Source organism: Phalacrocorax carbo, chromosome 18, assembly GCF_963921805.1.
Source record: "Phalacrocorax carbo chromosome 18, bPhaCar2.1, whole genome shotgun sequence".
NCBI classification, from domain to species: domain Eukaryota; kingdom Metazoa; phylum Chordata; class Aves; order Suliformes; family Phalacrocoracidae; genus Phalacrocorax; species Phalacrocorax carbo.
The window spans coordinates 4970247-4993470 of NC_087530.1; the positions used below are offsets into that span (position 1 = coordinate 4970247).

Sequence of the window (23224 nt, forward strand, 5' to 3'; positions counted from 1 at the left end):
CCGCCCCGGCGCTGCTGCCCGCGCGGCGCCTTTAAGGCCTGGCCTACGTGGCAGCAGCACCCGAGCGGCGGCGCGGCCCGGCCCGGCGCTCCCTCCTCCCCCTCCCGCCCTTCCCGCCGCCGTCTGTGAGAGCCAGGCCGGGCCCCGGGCGCGCAGCAGCCGGCAGCACCCGCCTCCCGCCGCCATGGGCCAGAACGATATCATGAACACCGCTGAGGACTTCGCGGACCAGGTGGGTGCCCGCCTTCCTCCTCATCCTCGTCCGCCCGGGCGGCCTTTGTGCGCCGGGCCGCTCTCCTCAGGCGCTGTGAGGGGACGCCTCGGCGAGCCCTGCGCTGGGGGGAGGTTAGGCCGCCGCCCTGAGGGGCCCAGTTGGGCCGCGCCTGGGCAGGCCGGGATGGCGGCGGCGGCCTGGTGTGGGGGCCTGCCCCTCTGGCGGGGCTGGGGGGGCCCGGCTGCCCCCTGCCCTTATGCGAGCTCTGGGGCCGCCTCTACAGTCGAGCTCTGCCTGGAAGCGAATAAATGGAAGGAGAGCAGGAGAGGCTGCTCTCGTCTGCTTGCAAAGCTGCCTGGGCTGGGAAATAGGGCGTAAAGGGGTGCGGGAAACTGGGGTGGGGTGATAGTGACAGGAAAGCAAAAAAAAATCTAAACCCTGGCTGATATCCAGAACCCCAAACTGGATGAGGTTTGCTAACACCATAGTGCTGCGGTTGGAACTGGGGCAAAAGGGAAGCAAACAAGTTGATGTTGTCCTGTAATTCTTTTTTACGTTTATTTCAGTGGAGGAGGCCCTAACAGATTTCTCTGTCAAATAGAAGTTTGTGATCTCTTATTATATGTGAGAGCAGGAATAATTTGAGTGTAAGTAGTTGATCTGCTGGTGATGGTGTTAGAAAGATCTTCGCTGTCATGGTGATTCACCTAATTGAAAATATGAGGCAGCAAATAATCATATTTAGTGAGTTCTCTGGAGAATCTTTTTCTGCCCGCTTCTACAACTCCGATAGCTGAGGCAGTGTGAGTTGTGTGGTGCACGATAACACGTCACAGCTGAGGGGGCTGTGCTGCCTCCGTGTCTTCAACTGAGTTTCACTGGGAAAACCTGTTCTGCGCTTCCTCCCCACCCCCAGATTGAAGACTCTTTTTAGAGACAGAGCTTCTTACGGTGTGTGGAGTATTCAGTTTAAGGGGTGTCTGGGTTATCTTCGTCATCCTCTGTTTACCTTCTCCTCTTTCTCCTTTTAGAGGAGAAACTAAACTATCACTATACTGTTGAAATTACTTGCCAAAATTTACTACACTTGTCCTGACCTTTTTATAACACCTCTCTATTTATTCCTCTATGACTTTTTATAGATGTGTCTAACACCCCTTTTTTCATACTACTGAAAGCTCTTTTGTCCAGCTAAAATGTAGTTTGCTTCCTCCTGAAGTGAGTTTTAAATGGCCCAACTTTATTTGTGCTTTGCCACATTCTATTTAAAGATGAGCCTTTCCTTTAGCTGCGGAGTTTGGAGTGTTTGCATACACTTAGCCATCAGATTGCAAAACAATTTTTATGGCTTTCCAAGTAACAAACTCCTTTGGTAATTCTGTTTCCAAGTAGATGCCTTGTAGCTCAATCGGGTACTTTCAGTGCTGTATGTGCTGCTAAAACTTGCTATCACACCAGTGTAGGAGTGGAGAGATTTACTAAACAATAACCTTTGGTATATATTGCAAAGATAACACTTGACATTATGGAAACTGTGAGTTCATCTTGGATTGAAAAAATAATTGAACATTTGGACTGAAACTGTTAAAACTCCCCTTGCTGGAGGTGGAGGTAGTGAAGCTGGACAATGGCTGTTCTGGGAGCTGAATGCATTCTCACTGATAACCTTGTTTTCTCCACTCCCTGTACTAGTGTTCAAGACCTAATGAGCCTTAATTTCTGTAGCACAAAAGCCCTGTGGGAAAATGTTACAGCTACTTCTGTGGCTTATCAGTAAGCCCTGAATGTCTCATATAAAAGCAAGACTAATCTGTTCCTTAAATTCAAACAGTAAAGTTTAACTTTTCTCAAATACTGTAATTTCTCATTGAGTTAGCGAATTATGCTTTATATACTGAGATGCTCAGTAGTAACAAGTGGCTCTTAATCCAGAGGTGAACTAGTGCACTGAGGGCATGGTTTTACAAGGCAGCTGAGCTTGCCTGACAGTTAGCCATCAGTGAAGGGGGCTGTCCTACTTCTCCCAAGGCTACGTTCTGCTTCTCCCTCACACTAGCACTTCTCTGTCACTGGACCAGAGAGCTGAACTGGCAGGAAAAAAATGGAGGTTATTTTTTCTGTTGGTTCAATTATCTCATTGTTTAGGTCAGGTGAGCACCAATGCTGGTGGTGGGATCACTTGAGAGCTAGCCATTAGTTTAGCTTGGGTATAACATGAGTTTGTAGCCTGTGGGTGCGCAGTATGGCTGGTGAGCTGTTCTGCTCTGAGCTGTTAGCGCTTTCCAAGGACTGCAGCGGAGGCGGCAGCTGCTGGGTGGGTGTTGGGGGGTGGTCCTGTTGATTTCAGAGAAGGCAACTTGTTTGATATTGGGGAGGGTGGGAAAAGCTATTAAGGGTTCTTAAAATCTAGGTGATACACAGTGCAAGGAAATCAGGATATTTGTTCAGAAGGATGCCCAGCTACAGGCTTTATGGGTTGGTTTGGGTTTAAGCCCTATAACACCAGCCCAATGTTACTAATCAAATAACTTGCATACACAGAAGTTAAGCCCTATTTTAGTGATTCTTGTTAAAATATTGCATGCTGAGCCCTTCATTGCAGTCGTCATGTACTGCTGACTGGCATTATTGTACTGAAAATAGCTGTATCTGGGGCCTGTGCTGATCGTTTAGGGCTATAGAACTGGTTGTGTCCCCTCTGTAATCCCCATAAGACGGAGCAGGTCTCAAGCAACTTTTCTGGTGTCTGTAATAATCTTTAGGAATGTGGGTGCCTGGTATTTCTACTGTTCTGAAGCAAATTATGGACAAAAATGCAAGGAGACTATTGAGTCATTGTGCTGCAGTGAAAGGATTCTAAGGGAGAACCCGACTCTGGGGGTTTTATTTAATTTTCCGACATAGATGCTGATGCACGTTGTTCAGCTAATTCTAACATCTCTGTATCCTATTTTGCAGAAAACAGAAGGGAGAAGAAACAATTTCATTGTTAGTCTGAACTTTTTTGTGTTTTATATATAAAAAAAACCACCTGAATTTGGAAACTCTCTCGGTAACATAGTCACATCAGTGCAATAATCCTTTATCATTATAAGCCAAATAGCCTGTTCTGGTTAGGCTGGGAAAGAATCTTGCCATGAAGAGAGAGAGCAAAATGCAATACATGAGTAATAAATCCCATTTTCAGTATTTTATTAATAAATAGAGTTTGGAAAAAGGAATTGGTGTAAGACACACTTTAGGAGTGAAAAGCATTGTCATGAGAAATTAAAAACCTGATTAAGACCACTGGTGATGCTCTAGTGGGTCAGAGCTCTTTTCTTGCCTTTTGAAATAAGCGGGAAAGCCTCTGTTCCCAGTTTTCACAAATAACTTGTAGACACTAATTAGCCCTATGTGATGGATGTTACTGACCTCGTGGGTGGGAGCTTCTTGAGTGGATGTGTATGGGTTGGTGAAAGAAAGGAAGTGATTTTTGCCTCTGCCAGAGGATTGAGCATCGTTTGCCAGAAAGATCACTCGTGTCCCAGGCTGCTAGAGGTCTCTGTCCTCTCAGAACAAAGCAATCCCTTAAATTAATACAAGCTAGATATTTGGAATATGCCTTTATCAGAAGGTCTAGGCTAATAATGCTGTGCAGCCCCCAAGAGGGCTTTCTGCACGGATTAGCAGGCTGCTGTTCATCACCATGACCGTAACTTCCCTGATCTGAGAACACGTGTGTTCGCACACCGGAAAGGCTTCTGTGTTTGATCAGGATATACCTAGGTGACAGCAAAAGTTCCCAAGTCCTGGCTGTGTATTGGTCTTAAAATACCTGTAACTATGCTGTAGTATGTACACTTTGAACAAAATGAACTGGATTTGTAACAAATTTGAGACTGTTGGAGGTGGGATGTAGTTTAGAAAGCATAGCAAGAGTCAAAACAGAATCACTTTGTTACCTTTTGTTGGGCAGGCCTCTTCATGGGTTTGAATATTTCAAGACTCTGAAAAATGGGTTTTGAGCAGAGATTTGATTTAGGGATCTCTGGATGCTCTTGTGCATCTTTGCTTGTTAAATGAAGAGGAGCATTTAAATCTATTTTTGCCTTTCTAATCCTGTTAGAAGGGGAAGTGGCAACACAAAGCCCCTCTGGTGTATGCTAGTAAGTTGGCTGCCACCACAGAACCAGCTGTTCTTCTTTAAAATAGTTTTACTTTAGCATTTTGTTGTCTTTTCTCAAGATGTTTTGCCTCTTCCAAGGAGGCAGTATGCAGTAAGAACAGTTGATGCAAAGCCCATAGCAGAATGAGGCATCCAATTACTTGATGTCATGAGTTTAACACTGCCACCTTCATCAATCTCAACAGTTTTGTTTTGGCTTATATGTATTGTGCTTAGTGGAGCGTGCATTTCAAGTCCCAGGTCTTATTTGGATATGTTTATTAACTGCAGCTACCAAGTTTCCCATATGTGCTGCTTTTAGCTGTTAATCATAAAGGAAGTAGGAAGTGGTCTCAGGGTGCAGCATTTGGGCCACATGTTGTTAGTGATGTGTAGGGATGAAACCACAGTGTCTGGTGCTGTTAGTTCAGTCCCGCTTCTAGAGGTCTCTGTTCCTTACGTTACTCTGTCCTTAGTTAAGTTATGTAGGTGATTTATACTTGAATCCTCTAATCTTAAAATCACTTGATGTCTGTTATGTTCTCTTCTTGTGGTTGTCATGTAACTGTTTTCTTCCTTTCTCTTTGGATCTCCATGGCTAGTTGTTCTTCTGGCTTGGATTTTTGTGCATATAGCTGTTCCTGAAGCTTTTTTTACCTTAGGCTTGCTGTGTACAGGGATTTCACCTGGTGTGTAGCTACGTAACTGCAGCTACATGAGTTATGGATGTCCAAAGATGATGTGTGCCATAAGGCAGCTGCAGTGCTAAGCAACCTTAGGCTTCAGTCTTTCTGACTTGTCTTCAGCTGATTGGGTGTGCACACTCATGTTTAATAGATTAGCATTAAATTCTCTCTATATGCTGGGAGAACAGGTAAATGTTAAATGCCTTCTTGGCTGTTTCACCTGGACTGTTGGCAGTTGTTTCCCTTCGGGGAAGGGGAAGGTGAGATCAGCTCACTTGACCCACTTTGAAACAACAAAGAGGAGGCCTGGAGGCAAATATCCTCACTAACGTTTGATGCTTTTTTCAGCCTTTCCACAGCAGTGTGTTTTTTTTTTTTTTTGCTTTTCCTATAGATGCCCAATGCTTGTCCTCTTTCATGTCTTTCTAGACCAAAGTTGCCTCTTCTGCATCTTGACATGGCAGGCATACCATACAAACGGCTTTTGTACTATTTTTCCAGAACAATTTTATCCTTGGTATTCCTCAGTAAGTTTGCCCAAATGCACAGTGAAATCCAGGAGAGAAGCTGTAAACCAAGATGTGTGTCTCATTCAGTGACAAAGATCACAAATTTTCTTCTGACTCATTCACCGAACTGTTGACATGGCTTAAAAAAGCCTGAAGTGGCAGCCCTGAGTCAGAGTACAGCTGCGCAAAGAAGACCCTTGATTAACTTGAATCTTGACCCTTAGACTGTGGATGTATGCAGTACAGCTAGTGTAGTTTGTTCTGATATTAACTGTTTAATTAACTATCAAGCATGTTTGCTGGACTTTTTTTCTTGTAATAATCTTCAGTTACACAGTAAGCAAGGCTTGTCATTTGCATAGGATTTGGAACAGCCTTTAGTATTGACTCATTACTGTGGCAAGAATGAACTTCCAGCAATGGCTTTAGTCTCCTTTCTCCACACTTCCATATATCCTGAAAGCATGCAGGGCTGCCAGAACTGTAAAATAAAGATTCTGCCCAGAAAGAAACCAATCAGCTGTATTGTCTAACCTGAAGTCAATGTAAATACTGAATTATGAAAGAAAGGATTGTGTGCCTTTTTTGTCCATTTTTTTAGAATATAGTTCAGTGCTGCCTGGAAGACACCTGTACGCATGTGGCTTCCCCCACCCCTTTTTCATGCTCAAAGTATTCTAATGTTGCATGAACTGTATGAATCAATGTGCCTTACAACACATGGAACTTTGTGTGGGATAATGGGGTTTAGTTTAATGGCTCCCCATCCTATTTCTAGGGCAGGGATCTCTGCAGAGCCTGGTAGTTCTGTGTGAAGGCTTGTGGCATGGGCATTTACTTTCATAAGCGTCAACCTGCCCAAACTGCTCCTGTCTTCCGAAGGCAGAAACCTGCTGGATAATCTTGTAGCTAGTATTAGATTAAATTTACATTTGTTTCTTACTAAATTGCACTTGCTCAAACAGTAGCATACACCGACTCCAAACATGTCCTTCTAGTGATCTGGCAAAGCTGAACCTGTGTGTGAAATGAGCCAGCCCGCTGCTAGTTTGCATTCAGGGTGACAATGCAAACCCTGGCAGAAGTCTCCATTAAGTAATAACCAGTGCTGTTTAGGAAACTGCGTGACAGTTCAGCACTTGTCATAATCTAGACGCAGTAGGTTTTCCTGTGCACCTCAAAGTCCTATCGAGCGTGCTAGTCTAGACCCTGTTCAGCAATTCCATATTTGTTCCTTTATAATCATTGTAGAGCGAATTAACCACTAAGTTTTCAGGATGAAGGGGTACGTGGGACCAGATACATCTTGCATTCCTAAGAACTAAGGCTCAGCATCTGCTGCACAATGGTATAATTTCCTTTGAACTACTACACCGAGTTGTATATATCAATGCCTTTTTTCTTTCTGCAGAGGATGCTATTTTTAATGGAAGTAGAAACTGTCTATACTTGCATAGAGGATAGAGGGTGCAATTTCATGCAACAGCTACACTGATCTAACAGCTGCTGCTGCTACACAAGCACACGTGCTTTGCACTGTTGCTTTTCTGAGCTGTTAGAGGGAACTGGCTTGGCAGAAAGCTTATGAATGTTTTTTAAATTGTACAGAACTAGTCTTCTGTCAGCCTGACTCCCTGAATCAGTTTGTTACAGGGTGTTGAGTGCCTGAGCCTGTGGGTGGGAGCAGGATTGCCCTTTCAGCTTCTGGCTATCTGATAGTTGAGCTGTAACATGAAACCCTGAGGTAGATCAACTAAAACCAAGGTCAGCCCTCATCTAGGAAGAGCTCCATCAAAACACAGTTCGTAGTACGTAGAAAGGTGCTGCTGGATTCTGCTTTTCTCCAAGTCCTTGTCCAAAACGCTCTTTGGGTGGAGCATGACAACAGGTTTCCCTCACAGCTCCCAAGGGTTCTCAAACTGGAGTGGAGAAATTCATTAAATCCAAGTCCCAAGTGTGTGTTTCTCTAGATGTGGGTGACCCTGTGTGCATGAGAACTGCTGACCTCAGAGTCTGCAGAGTGCATGGATGTGTTATGCCTTGAGTGTCGCTTTGCCTTTCTTCCCTGCTAACGGTGCTGTCTGCCCACGCAGTTCCTGAGGGTGACGAAGCAGTACCTCCCTCACGTGGCCCGCCTGTGCCTGATCAGCACCTTCCTGGAGGATGGCATCCGCATGTGGTTCCAGTGGAGTGAACAGAGGGATTACATTGATGGCACGTGGAACTGTGGCTATTTCCTGGCCTCCATCTTTGTGTTCATAAATCTCTTCGGACAGCTGAGTAAGTGGCTCTAAGGCTGTTAAGGTGGATGCCAGAGCACTCCAGTGTGTCTGCCACCGTGGCTCATGTAAGCACGGATGCCTCACCGATTTCTTAATAGCCATTGACTGCTTAGAACTGATAGTACTACATGGGCTGAATGAAAAGAGCTTTTAATTCTGCTGCAGCCTTTCCTAGAAGTAGTCTTAGATAATTTCTTGCAACACACTACCTCTGAGTCAGAGATGCCAAGAATCCATTAGGACAATCTGTTCTCAATTCTGTATGTGCATCTACAAACACATACCACGCCCCCTGAATTCTCTACATGAAATATTCATATATTCTTAAACAGGGCAGTGTTAAGATTTTTCTCAGCCTGTTGTTTTTGAGTTTTAATCTCAATGGCAAAGCCTTATCCTGCAGTTGGTACCCTTGAGCTTGAGAGAGGTGCTTGTGTCAGACTTCCAAAGCCCAGGAATCAAAACAATCCCAGAAGCAGAGCTTCTCCATGTGCTAAGTAAACTTAGGGTATCAGAAATGGAGAGAAGTAAAAGTCTTCTCTGTTACGTTATGTCCCTCATCTTGATTGCTCTGCCAACTTTGTGTCTGGCGTTTTTTGCCCTCATATTTTTGCGTAGAGAGTCAGCTTAATGTAGTTAGCAGTCCTCATGTCAAAGTGGCAAAGGCTGTCATTGCTTTGTGACAGAAGACTTGACTTGAGGAAGAGTATGAAACAAAAGCTTTCAAGGAAAAGGAGCATGGCATGTTTGCCCTAACAGTTATCATGGATATATTTTTTTTTAAATGAGATGTTTCTTTTTTAACTTCTTTTAATGCTTTAACACTGATAGCTGCTGTACAGTGCTGTGTGTTGGGGACTGCATTCAGTGTGTCCTTACCCTTTGTAAAATAAAAGATACTTCTGGAACTATAAAATATTTTAAAATGCACTAAAACTTCTTGGTTCTCAAAACTGATTTGTGCCAATGTGCCATTAACATTTCCTGCCTGATGTTCTGTGGCACAGTTGAAAGAAATTGGAGTCTGCTCAGTTCAAAACAAGTTAGCATTCCTGCAGCATTTTTTCCTGTGCAAGCCAGAAGTGTAACTGTGTTCAATTTCCCCAACTCAGGCGGCTGTATCCTGGTGCTGAGTAGGAACTTTGTGCAATATGCCTGCTTTGGACTGTTTGGAATTATAGCATTACAGGTAGGAGGCTTAAGTCTTCAGCCCTTCTAAACCATATCTTTCAAATCTGCTTTCTTAGCCCCAGTACTACCAACATATTTAAATACAGCTCTCAACCTTGGAATTTTTCTCCACCCTGCCCTAGTGCCAGTCTTCAATGGCATTGAACTATTTTGCTGCTTCTGTTCTTCTGATGTGCCCAGTAGATACCTGGCTGTAACTGCAATTAGTCAGCTGGAGATGTTGAGTCCATACTTGACCAATTTAGCAGCAGTAACTTGCAATTTACCTCTATGTCAGTAATGTGTCAAATGTGGAACTTGCAGTGGCTTTGGCCTTCAGCACACAGAGGATCCTGGCTAGTAGCATCCTTCCTGTTCAAAACTAATGAATTTTTGTGGGGGCTAAAGCACAAGTAAAATTCTGGCTTCTATTCCATTTTACACTGACTCATCAAACCACATTGATGTAACCTACCTTGTTTCATTCAGTATAACATACTGCTGATGAACTTCTGCTATGGATAGTACAGGCTTGAGATTATAACATAAATTCAGAACTTCAGTGTAATTTATATGGTGTTTTAACCTGTTTTCTTCTTTGCCTAGACTATTGCATACAGCATTCTATGGGACCTGAAGTTCTTGATGAGGTATGTCTACCTCCTAAAGCTTTTATCGAAACAGAATGAAAACTGTTGTCTGTCACTGCCACTCTCTGACAGAGGAAATGATCTTTGTACATAGTATTTACGAGAAGGATTTTATAAATGATGCGTTTACATTAAACAAGAAATGACAGCACTTAAATCCGTACAGTCTGTGTTAAACCATAGATAGCAGGCTCAGTGTTGTAGAAAGGAAAGGCTAATCCTAACCCACTAGGATCTAAGTGCTTCTGGTACTAACCTCCTTGCTGAGAGCTCACAAATGACTGTCTAGACTGGATCACTGAGCTGCTATTATTTCCTAAATGGCTAAAATAGCAACTGTGCTTAAGCATGACTGAAGCCATTTTCCAAGAAAATTAAAGCACGTAGGTATTAGAATGGCTTCTGGGATTTTAAATCTGTAACACATTTTCAAAGTAGAAGGCAGGGCTCCTAAACATGAGCTTTGTGTCAAATCCTGAGTGATGGCTGGCTGGTACCTTTTCACCCCTCTCTGCCGAGGGGAGGGCAGAGGGCAGCACAGGAACTGTACTCTGGGCTTACTACAACCCTGTAAATGTGTAACTTCCTTCAGCAGTACGGCTGTTCTGTTTTCTCAAAGCAACCTCTGAACTAATTTGGCATGTAAGGCTAAACCTGAGGTACAGAATAACTTCAACATGACTAAACTCATGCTGTAACAGATGTTAAGCAACTGTGCCTGTGCTGTGGGTGCCAGGCTTCTCTGGCAGGCTGTAGGTGGCCACACCTTGTGTAAATTGTTGTTGTGTGCAATGCCACAGTTCCAGCTGTGAAGTCTAATACAGACACGTGTCGTGAGGTGCAGAGTATGTCACTCCTCACTAGCATGTGGATTCTTACTGAGTTGAAATTGTCAGATAAGATTTTAAATCTAGAGATCAGTGCAAACTAATAAACTGCTTTTTTCCCCCCTTTTCTGTCTTTCTGTAGGAACCTTGCCCTTGGGGGAGGCTTGCTGCTGCTTTTGGCCGAGTCGCGCTCAGAGGGGAAGAGCATGTTTGCTGGTGTCCCTACCATGCGGGAAAGCTCTCCTAAGCAGTACATGCAGCTGGGGGGCCGTGTGCTGCTCGTCCTCATGTTCATGACACTACTGCATTTTGATATGAACTTCTTTTCTGTAAGTATCTGAGTACAAAAGCGTGAGTTAAGGAACCAGAATATAGTACAAACGCCAGACTGGCTACAGGACCTACTCAAGGTTTATCATTTAAGTCTCTTTTTAGTAGAATTAATATTTTTAAAAGTTACTAAATCACCTATGCCATGACAACCTGCTCTGCTGAACTTACCCATGCTGTTCTGATGTTTATGTCTGCATGTCTATTTTAAGACCCCTATGTAAGCTTGTGGGTTTTTTTCCTTGCAGATTCTGCAGAACATTGTGGGCACAGCCCTGATTATCTTGGTGGCAATTGGCTTCAAGACTAAGCTGGCTGCCTTGACTCTAGTCATCTGGCTGTTTGGCATCAACATCTACTTCAATGCCTTCTGGACCGTCCCAGCCTACAAGCCCATGCACGACTTCCTCAAATACGATTTCTTCCAGACCATGTCTGTAATTGGAGGGCTCCTCCTCGTGGTTGCACTGGGCCCTGGCGGAGTCTCCATGGATGAGAAGAAAAAAGAGTGGTAACAGGAATAGCAACACTTCTTGGGACATCATGTATTAAGTCCAGAACTGATTCTCTATGGATTCAACAAAAACTGCCAGCATTTTACACATACATGCCCCCTTCCTATTAAAGGCACAGATGTTTTGAAATTGATTTACAGTGGCACCAGTAATGTAATAGATAAAATCCTGTTCCTTCACAGAATGTTGCCTAGGCTTATTCTAACTTCCTAGATTTGGAACTAACCCAAGGAACCTGCATTTTGCTGATGCTTCAGTGAGGTGCAGTAGAACAGTTGCTGTTTTTAATGTCAGCAATGTTTTAAAATTTGAAGTACTGTGAGCAGATACAGCTGTATCATTCAGTGTGCTGTCAGGTTCTAGTTATAACTAAAAAAGTGGATCCCCTTTCTCACCCTCATCAAAACTGTCTTGTGCATAAGGAGTTCCATTGCTGGTTATAGCATTGCTTATCAAGGTGGAAAGCAGCATCAAAAGAAAAAATTGCTGTTGGTTTGCTGCTCTGAGGCCTGTAATTCCATTATGTTTAACAAGAGGGGAAGGCCTTTCCTGCCCCCTAAAGAAAACCCTGTAAGTAGTTGTACCCTCTTCTAGGTCAGAAAAGGGAGAGGGTTTTCTAACATGTCCCAGTTCTCTCTTGAGGGGAACAAGGGAGAATCCTGTATTGCTAAGAAGGAATCCTGTATGGCTAATCAGCTTTCAAGAAGGAAGAGGGGGGAGATACTCCTGAAGAAGCAGAACATTAGATTCTGTTAAAATTCTGTGCCAAAAGAACTCTATTCAATATTCTTTTCCCCAAAGTTGCCCCTCCTAAATTCCCAAGAAGGGACTCAAGTTTGCTGCAGCTTCCATAATAAAAGCTCCTTTCTGCTATTAACCAGCTTCCACCCATATGTGCCCTAAATTCATATCCAAAATGAGGTTATTGGTGAACATGTCTTCAGAATTACAGAAGCTCCCCGTTCGCCTGCACTCAGTACGTGCAAGATGAGAGCAGTCAATCTTCTAATCTGTAGTCTTTGCTTCTTAGATTCACTTCTAGTCAGTCTCTCAGCTGTGAAAGTCCCAGTGACTGAACAGTGGAAGAGCCAGGGTGCTGAACTTGGGAGTACAGCCCCTTCCCTCTGCCATCTCGGACCGCACCAGAGGTGTGTAGGGGGGGAACATGGAAGTCAGCTGTGTGCTGCCATAGCCCCAGTTCTCAACTCTGTGTGCAGTTACAGCTGGAGAACACAAGTGCGAAGCCTGTGCAGCAAATCAGGCAGCTGGGGAAGTAACTTGCATGTTCGGAGAGGAACTTCAGCGTAATGGTGAGGAGAGAGGAAGGCCCTGTTTTCACCTCTCAGTGCCACAGCCTCTGTGCCATGAACATGCTTAGTGCTGCTCAGAGGTGTTTTGTCCTCTGCTAGTCAACTAGGTGTACCTGTTTCACTAGATCATGAAAGAATTCTAGAAAGCATGAGCCCTACCAACTTGCTAATGCTACGTTGATTCCTTGCACTGTTGTCTCCCTTGAGAAAGCTGCTCAGCTGTTCAAGGAGCGATTCAGCTGAACACCTCCAGCAGGAGCTATTTACCAGGGTCTCCGGGTAAGGACACTAACCTGGACAGTGCAGCTTAAAGGTTGCATTTTAGGAGAGAAAAACTAGGCTGAAAGAACTGATGACAAACAGAAGAGCACGGCTGAATGTTTAGCCAGTGATTTCATCATCTTAAGGGGAAAATAGCCTATGTAATAGCAAGATGTGCTGCTGCCACTGAAGGAAAGGGATTCGTATGTGGGGTAGATGGGAGGGGAAGCCAGCATTCAAGTTCAGGTCATGTAGAAGGCTCTTTTTAAATAGGTTCTGTGAGAGAAGTTTTCACCTCAAGTGTTCACTGTGCCTGTCTCCTCAATGCAAAAGAAACTGGTCCATTCAGTTACGGAGAGGCAGCACAGGATGCTTTGCTCAGTTTCACTGCGGGTCCCGGAATGGTTTTAGACCAAGGCAGCCATCCTCAGATATCTTAACTGCTGTTAATGCTCTTAGTATTTATAAATAGGATGATAGAAACAACTCCTGTAAGTAGCCCTGAAGTTGCCTTCCTCAACTTTGTGTCTGAACTAAGGAGCTGGATGAAGGACTAGAGTGAAGTATTGGCCAGTTTCCTGTGTGAAAATCAAGTCCCCTTTCTACTAAAAGGCCCCAGAAGAGGAAGAGATACTGTCTATTGCAGCAGAAATATTTTGGTACTGAAGGGGCACAGTTAGGTGGGAGGGCATTATAAGACATTTCTTGGCAGCGCAAGGTGCAGACTTACTAACTGTGAGTCCTGATGCAGAAGATTCTGGTTTCCTACGTACACTGCTGTATTCATGCATCTCCGAAAAATGCAGTGACCTCTCCCCGTGGCTGAGAAGCTCTCACAAGCAGGATGTCAGCTATCAATTGGCTCTGCAAAGTGTTCCGGAATTCATTCTGAATATATTTTTGCTTTCTATGTGGAAAAAGAAATAAGTATAAATTCTCATTTTATGCTGTATTTTGTACCTTAGTTGTGTTTGAAAATGTTTTGATTTTTTTGGAAACAATCAAAATAAAACAATGGCATCTTTGTATCCACTTGGCGTGTGTGACTAGTGACGCTCCGCAGAGAGACGACCTGGAAACGCGCAGTAGGGGCCTGGCGTGCTTTCTCTCCTGCCTACTGGAAATCATCTTTCCTTCAAGAGTTCTGAGCACCAGGCTGCTTGTACCTGACCACAGCAGTGATCCTTCCTGTGGCGGAGGGGTGGCTTGAGGCTGTTAGAATACAACTTAATTACTGAATTTCTCCCCATTATTCCCCTCCCCAGCTGGAACAGGCAGACACTTCAGCCAGTCCTGGGCACCCTCTAGAATTGTTAGACAACAGGCTTCAGGCCACATCTTTATCATAAAATTTATTTGCCATTGGTTACTTTCTTGAAGTTCTTGGGTTTTCGATGACGACTCTTGAATTTCTTCTTTAAAGGGCCTGACTGTTTCTGTAGAGGGGAAAAAAAAAGTTCATCAGCTTATTTCCAAAACCCAAATCCAGCCCTGCCCAAGATGGCTTAAGGAGAAACTGAGTGCACCCTCCTTTACCAACAGAGACAGAAGAAGCACAGCCCTGGTCACAGAGCTGGCCAGCATGGCTCCTTCCCCACCCTGCAAGTGAGCACCCCTCTCTCTGATGGGCATATGGCGCTGTTGGGTACAAACAGCGACAGTTGCTGTAGAAACGAGCCTCTCCTTCAGCCAGCCTTAACTTTCTGATTTTATGTGGTTATAAAGGATCCAGTTTCTTCCTCAGGGGCTGCCTTAGAGCATTAAAGGTTTATCCATCTTTATGTATGTAAAACCTGCCTGCTTCCCACGCTGAGAAGGGTGAGGGTATGTCCCACAAGGCAGGACCTGGCCAGCTCCTCCAGAGAGGCAGGAAAAGCATCTAGAAGGAGCCTGTGACTTCAAAAGGGTGTAACTAAACTAGTGTTAGTGTGTTTATGGGGAGGAAGATTACGGAACCCACAAGACACACTTCAGTCTCCCTGTTACAGAGCGTGTGCAGCAGGATCCCATCAAAGATGAGCTATTCACACCGGCAGGAGCATCCCTAGATAGAACAGACAGGATAAACATTTCCCGGTAGTAACTCACACCTCAGGATGCGAGTCAGCGGCTGGCACACTGGGAAAGCCTATTCTGAACAGCTTCACACCTTCTGCTGGTTCTCGGACAGGAATAGATGAGACGAACACCTACAGGATGGGAGCGGTTCCGCACTCCCCTGCTGCTGCTCGCGGCAGCCTGACTCCCACCTTTCCCCTTTTGCTGCCAACTGCTCTGCTGACATCCATCCTGCCGTCCTCGCCGGTCGCATCACCGTTCTGCTTGGCCCCCTCGTCCTCACTGTCTGTTGCAAAGTCATCGCTGCCCTTCGAGGTTTGTGGAGCTGATGGGCTTTTTTCTGGGAAGAGCGCAGCTAAAATACAAAGATTTAGCTGAGGACCAGTTCCCTGTGCGGACAGGTGAACTTTACTTTGAGGACATCCCAAAGGTGATTTGCCAAGCTGCTCCCACTCTCCGAACATATACCTGTCACTACGGAAATATTTGGGAAATAAGCACACTAGTGTGTTGTTAGAAACGTGCCTGGTGCTCCCACTAGCGCCGTTCTGGGAAGCGCTCAGCACAGGCAGTTCTGCACCCACTCTCCTACAGCAAGGCAGTGCCTCCAGCTCTAAGTCAGGCTTACTTGTAATGGCCTGACCAGCCCCTACCAGATGGGAGCACTTGCCATAGAGATACCTGCAGCAGCAAATCCCAGTGCATCTTTTATCCCTGCCCTCACGCCTTATGTGATCCAGCTCTGGTTACTACTTAGTGATAACTGATGTTTCTTTGGCAGTGGTAAGCTTTTCTGAAACCCAAAAATCCCAACTGGGTGGAAGCCACATGCCTCTGGCATGCAAGCAGCAGGGAGCAGTAAAAAGCCAGGAGAAAATGAGCTGACAAACTCCCTTCAGCACACAGATGCTACCAGTTCTCTTACTCACGTGGGTACAAGTCACTCATGCTGTCGTCAGTCTCCTCTCCGTCCTCATCACTGGACTTTGGCTCCCAGAACTCCTCTTTTCTGTAAGGCTGCCTGCTCCCGTTCGTGTGGTCATCGGGGTGCTGCGTCCGCTGCTTCTTCTGTCGCAAGCAGGGAGGGACGTACTCCACTCCTTCCTTCTGGCACTCCTCATCTAGTAGGGCGAGGGGTTGGGCAGTGCTTAGCAAGGCTACCCAGTCACCTTATTCCTTTTCATTTCCAGCTCTAGCTTATATTAAATGCAACTCAAGCTCCAACTCTAGTATACGTTCACATAATCTACAGCGATATTATGGACCATGAAAGACAGGAAAAATGTTATTGCAGAGGCTGTGCTGGATGTGTGAACCACCCTCTCTGGGAAGTTTTAGAATGGCTCCTCTCAAGCAAGGATGTTTCAAGGTATTTGCTAGAGGCCTACTGCTCCCCACAGCTAGGATCTTCCTTCCTAGCTGAGCAGAACACACAGCAACAGCAGTACCTTACTGTCAATCTAAAGAAAATGTATCCCCTTCCCACTGGAATCTCAACAGCTCAGGGGAAAAAAGCTGGCTGCTTGTATCTTCAGGAAAGCCACTTACACATTTTTAGGGCCTTCTGATAGCGCTTCCCCTGGACATGACGCAGCACGTGCTCTGGAAGCTTGTTGATGTGTCTGAGAGTGAGCTTGCAAAATAGCTGGTGTCTGACAGGCACAGAAAGAAAGAAAAAGCCAGCGACAGAGTTTAAGTATGCTATTACTTAATAGCTTCTCACTTATAAACACTGTGCTCAAAGTCGATAAATACTTTTATAAAGACCTTCCCAGCCTCCCAAAACCCATAAAGACTCAAAAAACTTTGTAAAGGTCAACCATTTACATCTGAGATTGAACAAAGTGTGAAGCACAACACGCAAGAGGAAGAATACGTACAGGTTCTTTGTGCTGGGCACTATATGGGGCTCAAACTTGCCATAGTCAAACTCTCTGGCTGTCTTTATTAGCCGCTGGTACTTCTTGCCATTAGTATAAGCCTGCAGCTCTGACAGCCGGCACGGTATCTCGTGGCCTGTCAGCCTGCATCTCACCTGAAGAAAAATGATACCTGGTCAGGGAAGCCCACAGGATTATGCCCAGGGCTGAGGAGGGCAGAGAGATCCCAGCTCCCTCCAGCATCCTCCTCCCCAGCCTTCCTCCGGCTTCCACGGCGGGAGAAAAGCCTCCAGGCCGGGGAGCTCGCTGGGGCCGAGCTCAGCTGTTGGGGCACCTTCCCCGGCCTGCTATCCACCGGCCGTGCCCCCCCTCACGGCCCCGCTCCAGGGGCGGCCTCAGCCCTCGAGGCGCCCCTCAGCCCCCAGCCCCAGCCCCACCTTGCCCGGCCCCGCGGGGCTAAGGAGCGGGTGGTGCCGCAGGAAGAGCCGCTCCTCCTCGGGCACCTCGAGGGCGACCGCGCCACCAGCAGGACCCGGCCCCGCCATGCAGACGCGGCTGCAGGCGGGAGCTCGCCTCCACTTCCGGTGCCGGCCGCGCCGGGGCGGAGCCGGGACCATAGAGAGGGGCGGCTAGAGAGGAGCCCGCCCGTCGGCCCGGGCCGGGGGTGGGGGGCGGTGTCGCCATGGCGACCTGGAGGCTACTGCTGCGCGCGGGGCCGCGGCTGCTGCGGGAGCGCCGGGGACGGGTGAGGGAAGCGGGGGTGCCCGGGTCTGAGGGAAGCGGCGGGTCCCGAGGGGTGTGGGGGTACCCGGGTCTGAGAGCTGAGGGGATCGGGGAGTTCTGAGGGGAGCGGGGGGGCTCAGACTGAGGGTGGCGGGGGGTCCCGAGGGGAGCTGGAGGGGGATCCGAGGGGACCGGCGTGTTCAGAGGGGAGCGGAGTGGGGTCCCGGGGCTGGGGGAAGCTGGAGGGGGGGGGGGGGGTACCCGAGCTGAGGGGAGCAGGGCGGGGTCCCTGGCTGAGGGGAGCGGGGGGGCAGCGGTACCCGAGCTGAAGGGAGTGGGGCTGGGTGAGGGGAGCGGGGGGTCCCGAGGAGAGTGGGGGTACAACACTGGTCTGAGGGGAACGGGGAGGGGGGTCCGGGGCTAAGGGAAGCTGGGGGTGTGTGTGTCTGAGTTGAGCGGGGGCCCCGAGGGGAGCCGGGAGGTTCTGAGGGGAGCTGGGGGGGCGGTACCCGAGCTGAGGGGGGCGGGGGTCCTGGGTGAGGCCCCGATCCCGCCCGGGGCCCGTCCCCCCGCGGTGCTCGGCGCTGTACGTGAGCCCCGCCGGGCTCCCCCAGCCGCCGCCCCCCCCCCCCCCAGTTGCCGGGGTCTGGGCTTTGGCTGCGGTGGGTCAGTGCCCCCCGTCGCGGTGTCGGGACCGGCTTCACTGCACGGGGCGAGGCGGTGCTGAAAGTGAGCGGAGTCGGTGGCAAAAAGGCTGTAAATCTGCCCTTGTGCCGCTCCAGCGTGGCGGGAAGGGGGGGAAGTGCGAAGGGCAGGTGCGTGTCTGGCATTTATTTCAAGAACAAATTAAGATGGTGTGTACATGTGCTGTTAGTGTGGATGGAAAGGGATAGCTCATTTGCTGTGCTATGCTCAGCTCTGTAACTGGAATTTGAATATTTTTTTTTTAATTATAACCTACCCGTAGCATTTCAGAGGCAGTTGTTCAGATGAGGCTTATACCAATGGGTAAACAAAATGTCATGCAATCATTGAGACAGCTGAGATCATCTAGATACAAGTTTTACAAAGCAGAGACACTACAAAGGATCTTTCGTATTTCATGTAGGTACCGCATTGCTTGATCAGAAGAACATTTTTTGGGTATCCCCTAGATAAAGCAGGTTCTGCTCTGGTCCAGCAGACTAAAGGTAAGAAAAGGTTTGCCTGGGCTTCTGCCCTGGTTCAACCTCATGCCAAGAGGTGACATTTTCTGGAGGAATTTGGTGTCTCCTCTCCTGTACAAATCCTGTTTCTCATTCTGTTTTCCGCTAGGTGTTTGTTTGAGGTTCTGCAGACTACGAAGTTCTACAACAGCTGCTGACACATCTGGAGAGGACATCTTACTCAAATGGGGCCTTTTCCTGGTCCCTTTGACCACATTCTGTCTTGGCACTTGGCAGGTACAATTAAATATCTCATTTTTTCAAGAAATAAGCACTTGAGGGCTGTCCGGTTTTTCAGTTTCTGGCTGTTTAATCTAGTTCAAATCCTATACGATTTGCTGTTATTTTACTTTTCTGTTTTTCAAGTGTCCATTTGTAAGTCTTTCAAGGAGAGAGTCTTATTTTTTACACTTGTATTTCAGTATAAATATTTCCTCAAATTAAAGTCAGTAGCTTCCATTTCCATATCTCCAGTTACCCTGATTTAGGCTGGGTCTGAGGAGAAACTTATGACAAAGATTTTAAGGCTTGCTGAGGTTATTACATTGCTCTGTTCTACCATAAGGAATTACTTTTGTGTTTGTGTACTTTCAGGTTCAGCGACGAAAGTGGAAATTAGATTTGATTGCACAACTGGCATCGAGAATTACATCAGAGCCCATCCCTCTGACATTAGAGTATGGAAGCTGAGAGTTTATTGTCTACAGAGGACTGACAGTGTGTTGGGGATATTAGTTATGGTCCCTGCACTAATGAGCTTATACTAAACTAAACTGCATGAAAATGAAGGAGTGCAATGGGAATCGGGATGTGCAAGCAAATTAGAATTATCAACATCATGTTAATTTTCTTACTTTTAGTAGGAGAATAAGTGAATGTTTCTCTAAGGGATGCTTTAAATGCATGCAAAAATGATGAATCTCTGTTCAGGAGAATGTGGTACGTAGTTCACACCATATGTAATCCTCCTGGAGAAGGAGGACTTGGTAGCTGGTGTCTGTGATGCCCTGAAGGGATTATGCCCGCAACAGGAAATGGATCAATAGCAGGGCCTGTTATTAAGGTCATAGAGCACAACCGTCACGACAGCTCAGTTGTTCGATGTCGTGGTCTGGATGGGAAAGAAACACTCCCTGTCGGCTGGGTGCACGTGCGGCGTATCCACCTGCCTGTCAGCTCTGTGTGCCATTGAATTTACAGATCACAGGGAAAAGAACTGCTCTCTGGATACTTAGGATCATCTTGATTTGATTCACTGTGATAGTAATGAAGCAGTAAGCCAGCTGCTTACTCCGTGAGGTGTTTGTCTTCTGTTTCTGTTTACCAACTGGCCCTAGAGTGAACCATTAGGGAAAAGGAGAATCTCGTGGTAAAACCCCCTAATTTAATTTGCCTGACAGAGCCATGATTTTGTTTTCACCTTGTTCCATGCAGCCCCATGGAACTGAAGGAACTGGAGTACAGACCTGTAAAGGTCCGAGGGCATTTTGACCACTCCAAGGAGCTCTATATTTTGCCACGGTCACTTGTGGACCCTGAGCGAGAAGCCAGAGAAGCTGGGCGGCTGACATCCCACCCGGAAAATGGAGCGAATGTCATTACTCCTTTCTACTGCACAGAACTGGGGTAAGTTAATGAAAGTCATGGTTCGTGTGAGCAACTCAATTCTGTTTCGAAAACTGAGTCACGGTGGTTGGTTTTATATAAATCGCTCCCTCTCCCTTAAAAGGCATTGCTCACAGTCTGTCAGGTCAGAGGCTCGATCTGAAATTGTGTTCAAATTCCCCTATAAAATGCGCTCAGTCAACAGAAAAAGTGGCACCAAACATACGGGTTGCTTCCTTCTTTGGCACGTGGTTCTAGGCAGCAGCAGGAATACATTACATTTCCTTTCATCACTCATGAGCCTTACCTTCTTTGTGTACCTCTAGGGTCACAATTTTAGTCAACCGAGGATTTGTGCCCAAAAAGAAATTGAAACCGGAGACCAGGCTGAAGGGACAGGTAAGGGGGCAACCGGGGATGCTGCGTGTCACTTCCTGCCCTGTCATCACCCAGAGGCATTACTGACAAACCAAGACAGGCAGTAGCCCTCTTCAGCATCATGGGAGGTTACTCAAATAGTCATTGCACTTTTCAAAGAAGTCAAACCTTTTCTTCCAATCTTTTTGTTAAGTAAATAATGTTTTTTGCAGACAAGCTGTTCTTGTTCTGCTTTTCTCCCCCTGCTGTGTTACAGCACTGCCCCACTGCACAGCAACACCAGTTCATTTATAGTCTGATCCCGCAAGTGCTGTATTTTTCTACCAGGACCTGGTATGCCAGAATATGAACTGAGCCTTGAAAGATGCCTTTTTTCTCCTCTGCACTTTTCTTCAGATTGAAGATGAAATTGATCTCACTGGGGTGGTGAGGTTATCAGAAACCCGGAAGCCTTTTGTGCCTGAGAACAACATTGAGAAAAACCGCTGGCACTACCGTGACCTGGAGGCTATGGCAAAGGTGACCGGCGCTGAGCCCATCTTTATCGACGCAGATTTTAGTAAGTCGCAGAGGAACCCAACCTCCTGTCCCTGTTCAATTTGCATCAGTCTCCCCCCTTCCCGTTCAGTTAGTTACTTCCCCGTGCCACTTGGAAAGGTACCGCTTCTTCCTCGTCCTTCTGTACTCTGTTAGGTTTACTATTTTGTGGGTGAGAGGCAGCCAGTGCTGGGGCACGGTAGCGTGCTCGGAAGAGATGCAGGTGGTGCTTGGTGCCTCGAGCACAACCAGCCACTTGATGTAGGGCCGCCTGCCCCACAGCTCTGGCTTTGCTGGTGGCTAGGGAACACCATTGCCTGAGGAAGAAGAGCAGGGTGTCAGCATGACTGAGCCCCTTCGTCCCGTTTCTCACAGCCAGGGCAGCGCTACGTGGCACAGACTAGAGCTCTAACGTGTGTGCCGTGTTGTACCTGCAGGAAGCACGGTCCCAGGGGGGCCCATCGGAGGCCAGACAAGAGTGAGCCTGAGAAATGAGCACATGCAGTACATCGTCACCTGGTGAGTCACCTCAGCCAGCATCTGGCTGGCCTTCCGTGGGGCTTTCTGAAGGCAAAGCTTTGAGCTGCGTTCTGCTGGAAGCAAGGGAGCAGGTTTTGCCTGGCTTTCTTGTTCCTGCACCAGTGAGACTGGTTGGGCTCTTAACCTACAAAAGCCTAATGTTTTAACCCAAGTAATATTTGCAAGGTGATTTGAAATAATTGTGCTTTACTGCTCCGCAGCTGATCTAGAGGGGTCCAGGGCATCTTGAGAAGGTGTAAACACATGGTTTTGTTTTCTTTCATAGGTATGGCTTATGTGCTGCGACTTCATTCATGTGGTACAGAAAATTTATACGAAAGATACCTCTGTGAGAAGGGCTAACCTCTTCTGGAGTACAGCCAGGAGCAGGCTTGTACAGAAGACATCAGTCTGATCAGTCCGCAGTAACTGAAGCACCCAGAGTTTCAGGGCAACATGTTTGGTAAACATGCACAGCTATCATGCTGTAAAGAGACTTTAAAACAACTGATGCAGGGTCTGAGCGCCTACCAGTGTGGCTTGGGCTGCAGCTTGGAAGCACTGAACTTCAACATTGTAAACGGTTGCTGAGCCTTCTAGTGCAGCTGATTTATGCAGTAATCTCAAGGATACATTCTTCTGTTGTGGTTGGTTGTTAAAGCAGTGGAGAAGTTAAAATTTTGTAGTTTATTTTCCAAAAAACCAGCAAGGGATTTTGTAAATCGCTTTCTTTGCAAGGAGTGGTCATTCCTGACCTCAGGAGTGATTTCACAGCAGTTGCATCAGAAGAGGGCCTATAGGTGCTTGTGTTGTGCATCGTGTATCTTAACAGTGACAGCCCTCAATTAAAGGTTACTGTGGACACTCAAGTCTGGCTGGGTAAGGCAGTCTGTGGCTTTGTGAGAACATGATGAAGGCTAGCAACAAGCAGCAGCTGCCTCAGCCAGAACCTTACCAACCCTGGGAGCCTCCCACAGTGCCACAAGACCAAGTCAGCAGTCAGGAAAGGACAAGGAGGTCTAGATTCTTCCCCCCTTCACTGACCATTCTTGCCCTGCAAGAGGCAGCCCCCACCTGCTTAGTCTGGAAAAGCACGGTAGCACCCTATACAACCCATACTGTAACCAACTCTTCAGGACTAATGGAGATGATCTAGAGCCATTTGCAACTGAGACATTTGCATAAGCAAGCTAGGCTTAAAGCCAGAACTAGCCTAGCCCATTCAACTTCATGATCGCACAGCATGTGCAGCTGTGCTGCTGTGAATGGGCTGTGTGTTCCAAGGAGGAATTATTATGTAGGACTCATAGGTAAGGGCATCTGCTCCCATTAAAGCAGTAACCTGCTCTGTGCAGCTGTTTGTGCAGTGCTGTTCCATCACTTGGTGGAAGGCCAAGAGAGAAGCGAGGCAATGCTGA

General features: G+C 46.9%; 3 protein-coding genes across 3 annotated transcripts; 2 read left to right on the forward strand and 1 right to left on the reverse strand.

The window, feature by feature from the left end:
* Positions 1 to 13: 13 nt before the first annotated feature.
* SURF4 (surfeit 4) lies at positions 14 to 13929 on the forward strand. The gene is made up of 6 exons (XM_064468754.1): positions 14 to 232; positions 7650 to 7836; positions 8951 to 9027; positions 9615 to 9658; positions 10628 to 10814; positions 11064 to 13929. The coding sequence occupies exons 1-6, from the start codon at positions 185 to 187 to the stop codon at positions 11328 to 11330; spliced, it is 810 nt and encodes a 269-aa protein (XP_064324824.1). The 5' UTR covers positions 14 to 184; the 3' UTR covers positions 11331 to 13929.
* Positions 11064 to 17438, reverse strand: SURF2 (surfeit 2). The gene is made up of 6 exons (XM_064468753.1): positions 17277 to 17438; positions 16840 to 16994; positions 16508 to 16611; positions 15889 to 16080; positions 15151 to 15314; positions 11064 to 14337 (listed from the first exon to the last, which is right to left on the reverse strand). The coding sequence occupies exons 1-6, from the start codon at positions 17382 to 17384 to the stop codon at positions 14254 to 14256; spliced, it is 807 nt and encodes a 268-aa protein (XP_064324823.1). The 5' UTR covers positions 17385 to 17438; the 3' UTR covers positions 11064 to 14253.
* Positions 17434 to 22675, forward strand: LOC104049301 (surfeit locus protein 1). Its single transcript, XM_064468752.1, has 9 exons — positions 17434 to 17584; positions 18671 to 18752; positions 18877 to 19004; positions 19362 to 19444; positions 20202 to 20393; positions 20699 to 20771; positions 21147 to 21309; positions 21725 to 21806; positions 22093 to 22675. The coding sequence occupies exons 1-9, from the start codon at positions 17522 to 17524 to the stop codon at positions 22157 to 22159; spliced, it is 933 nt and encodes a 310-aa protein (XP_064324822.1). The 5' UTR covers positions 17434 to 17521; the 3' UTR covers positions 22160 to 22675.
* The last annotated feature ends 549 nt before the right edge of the window (positions 22676 to 23224 follow it).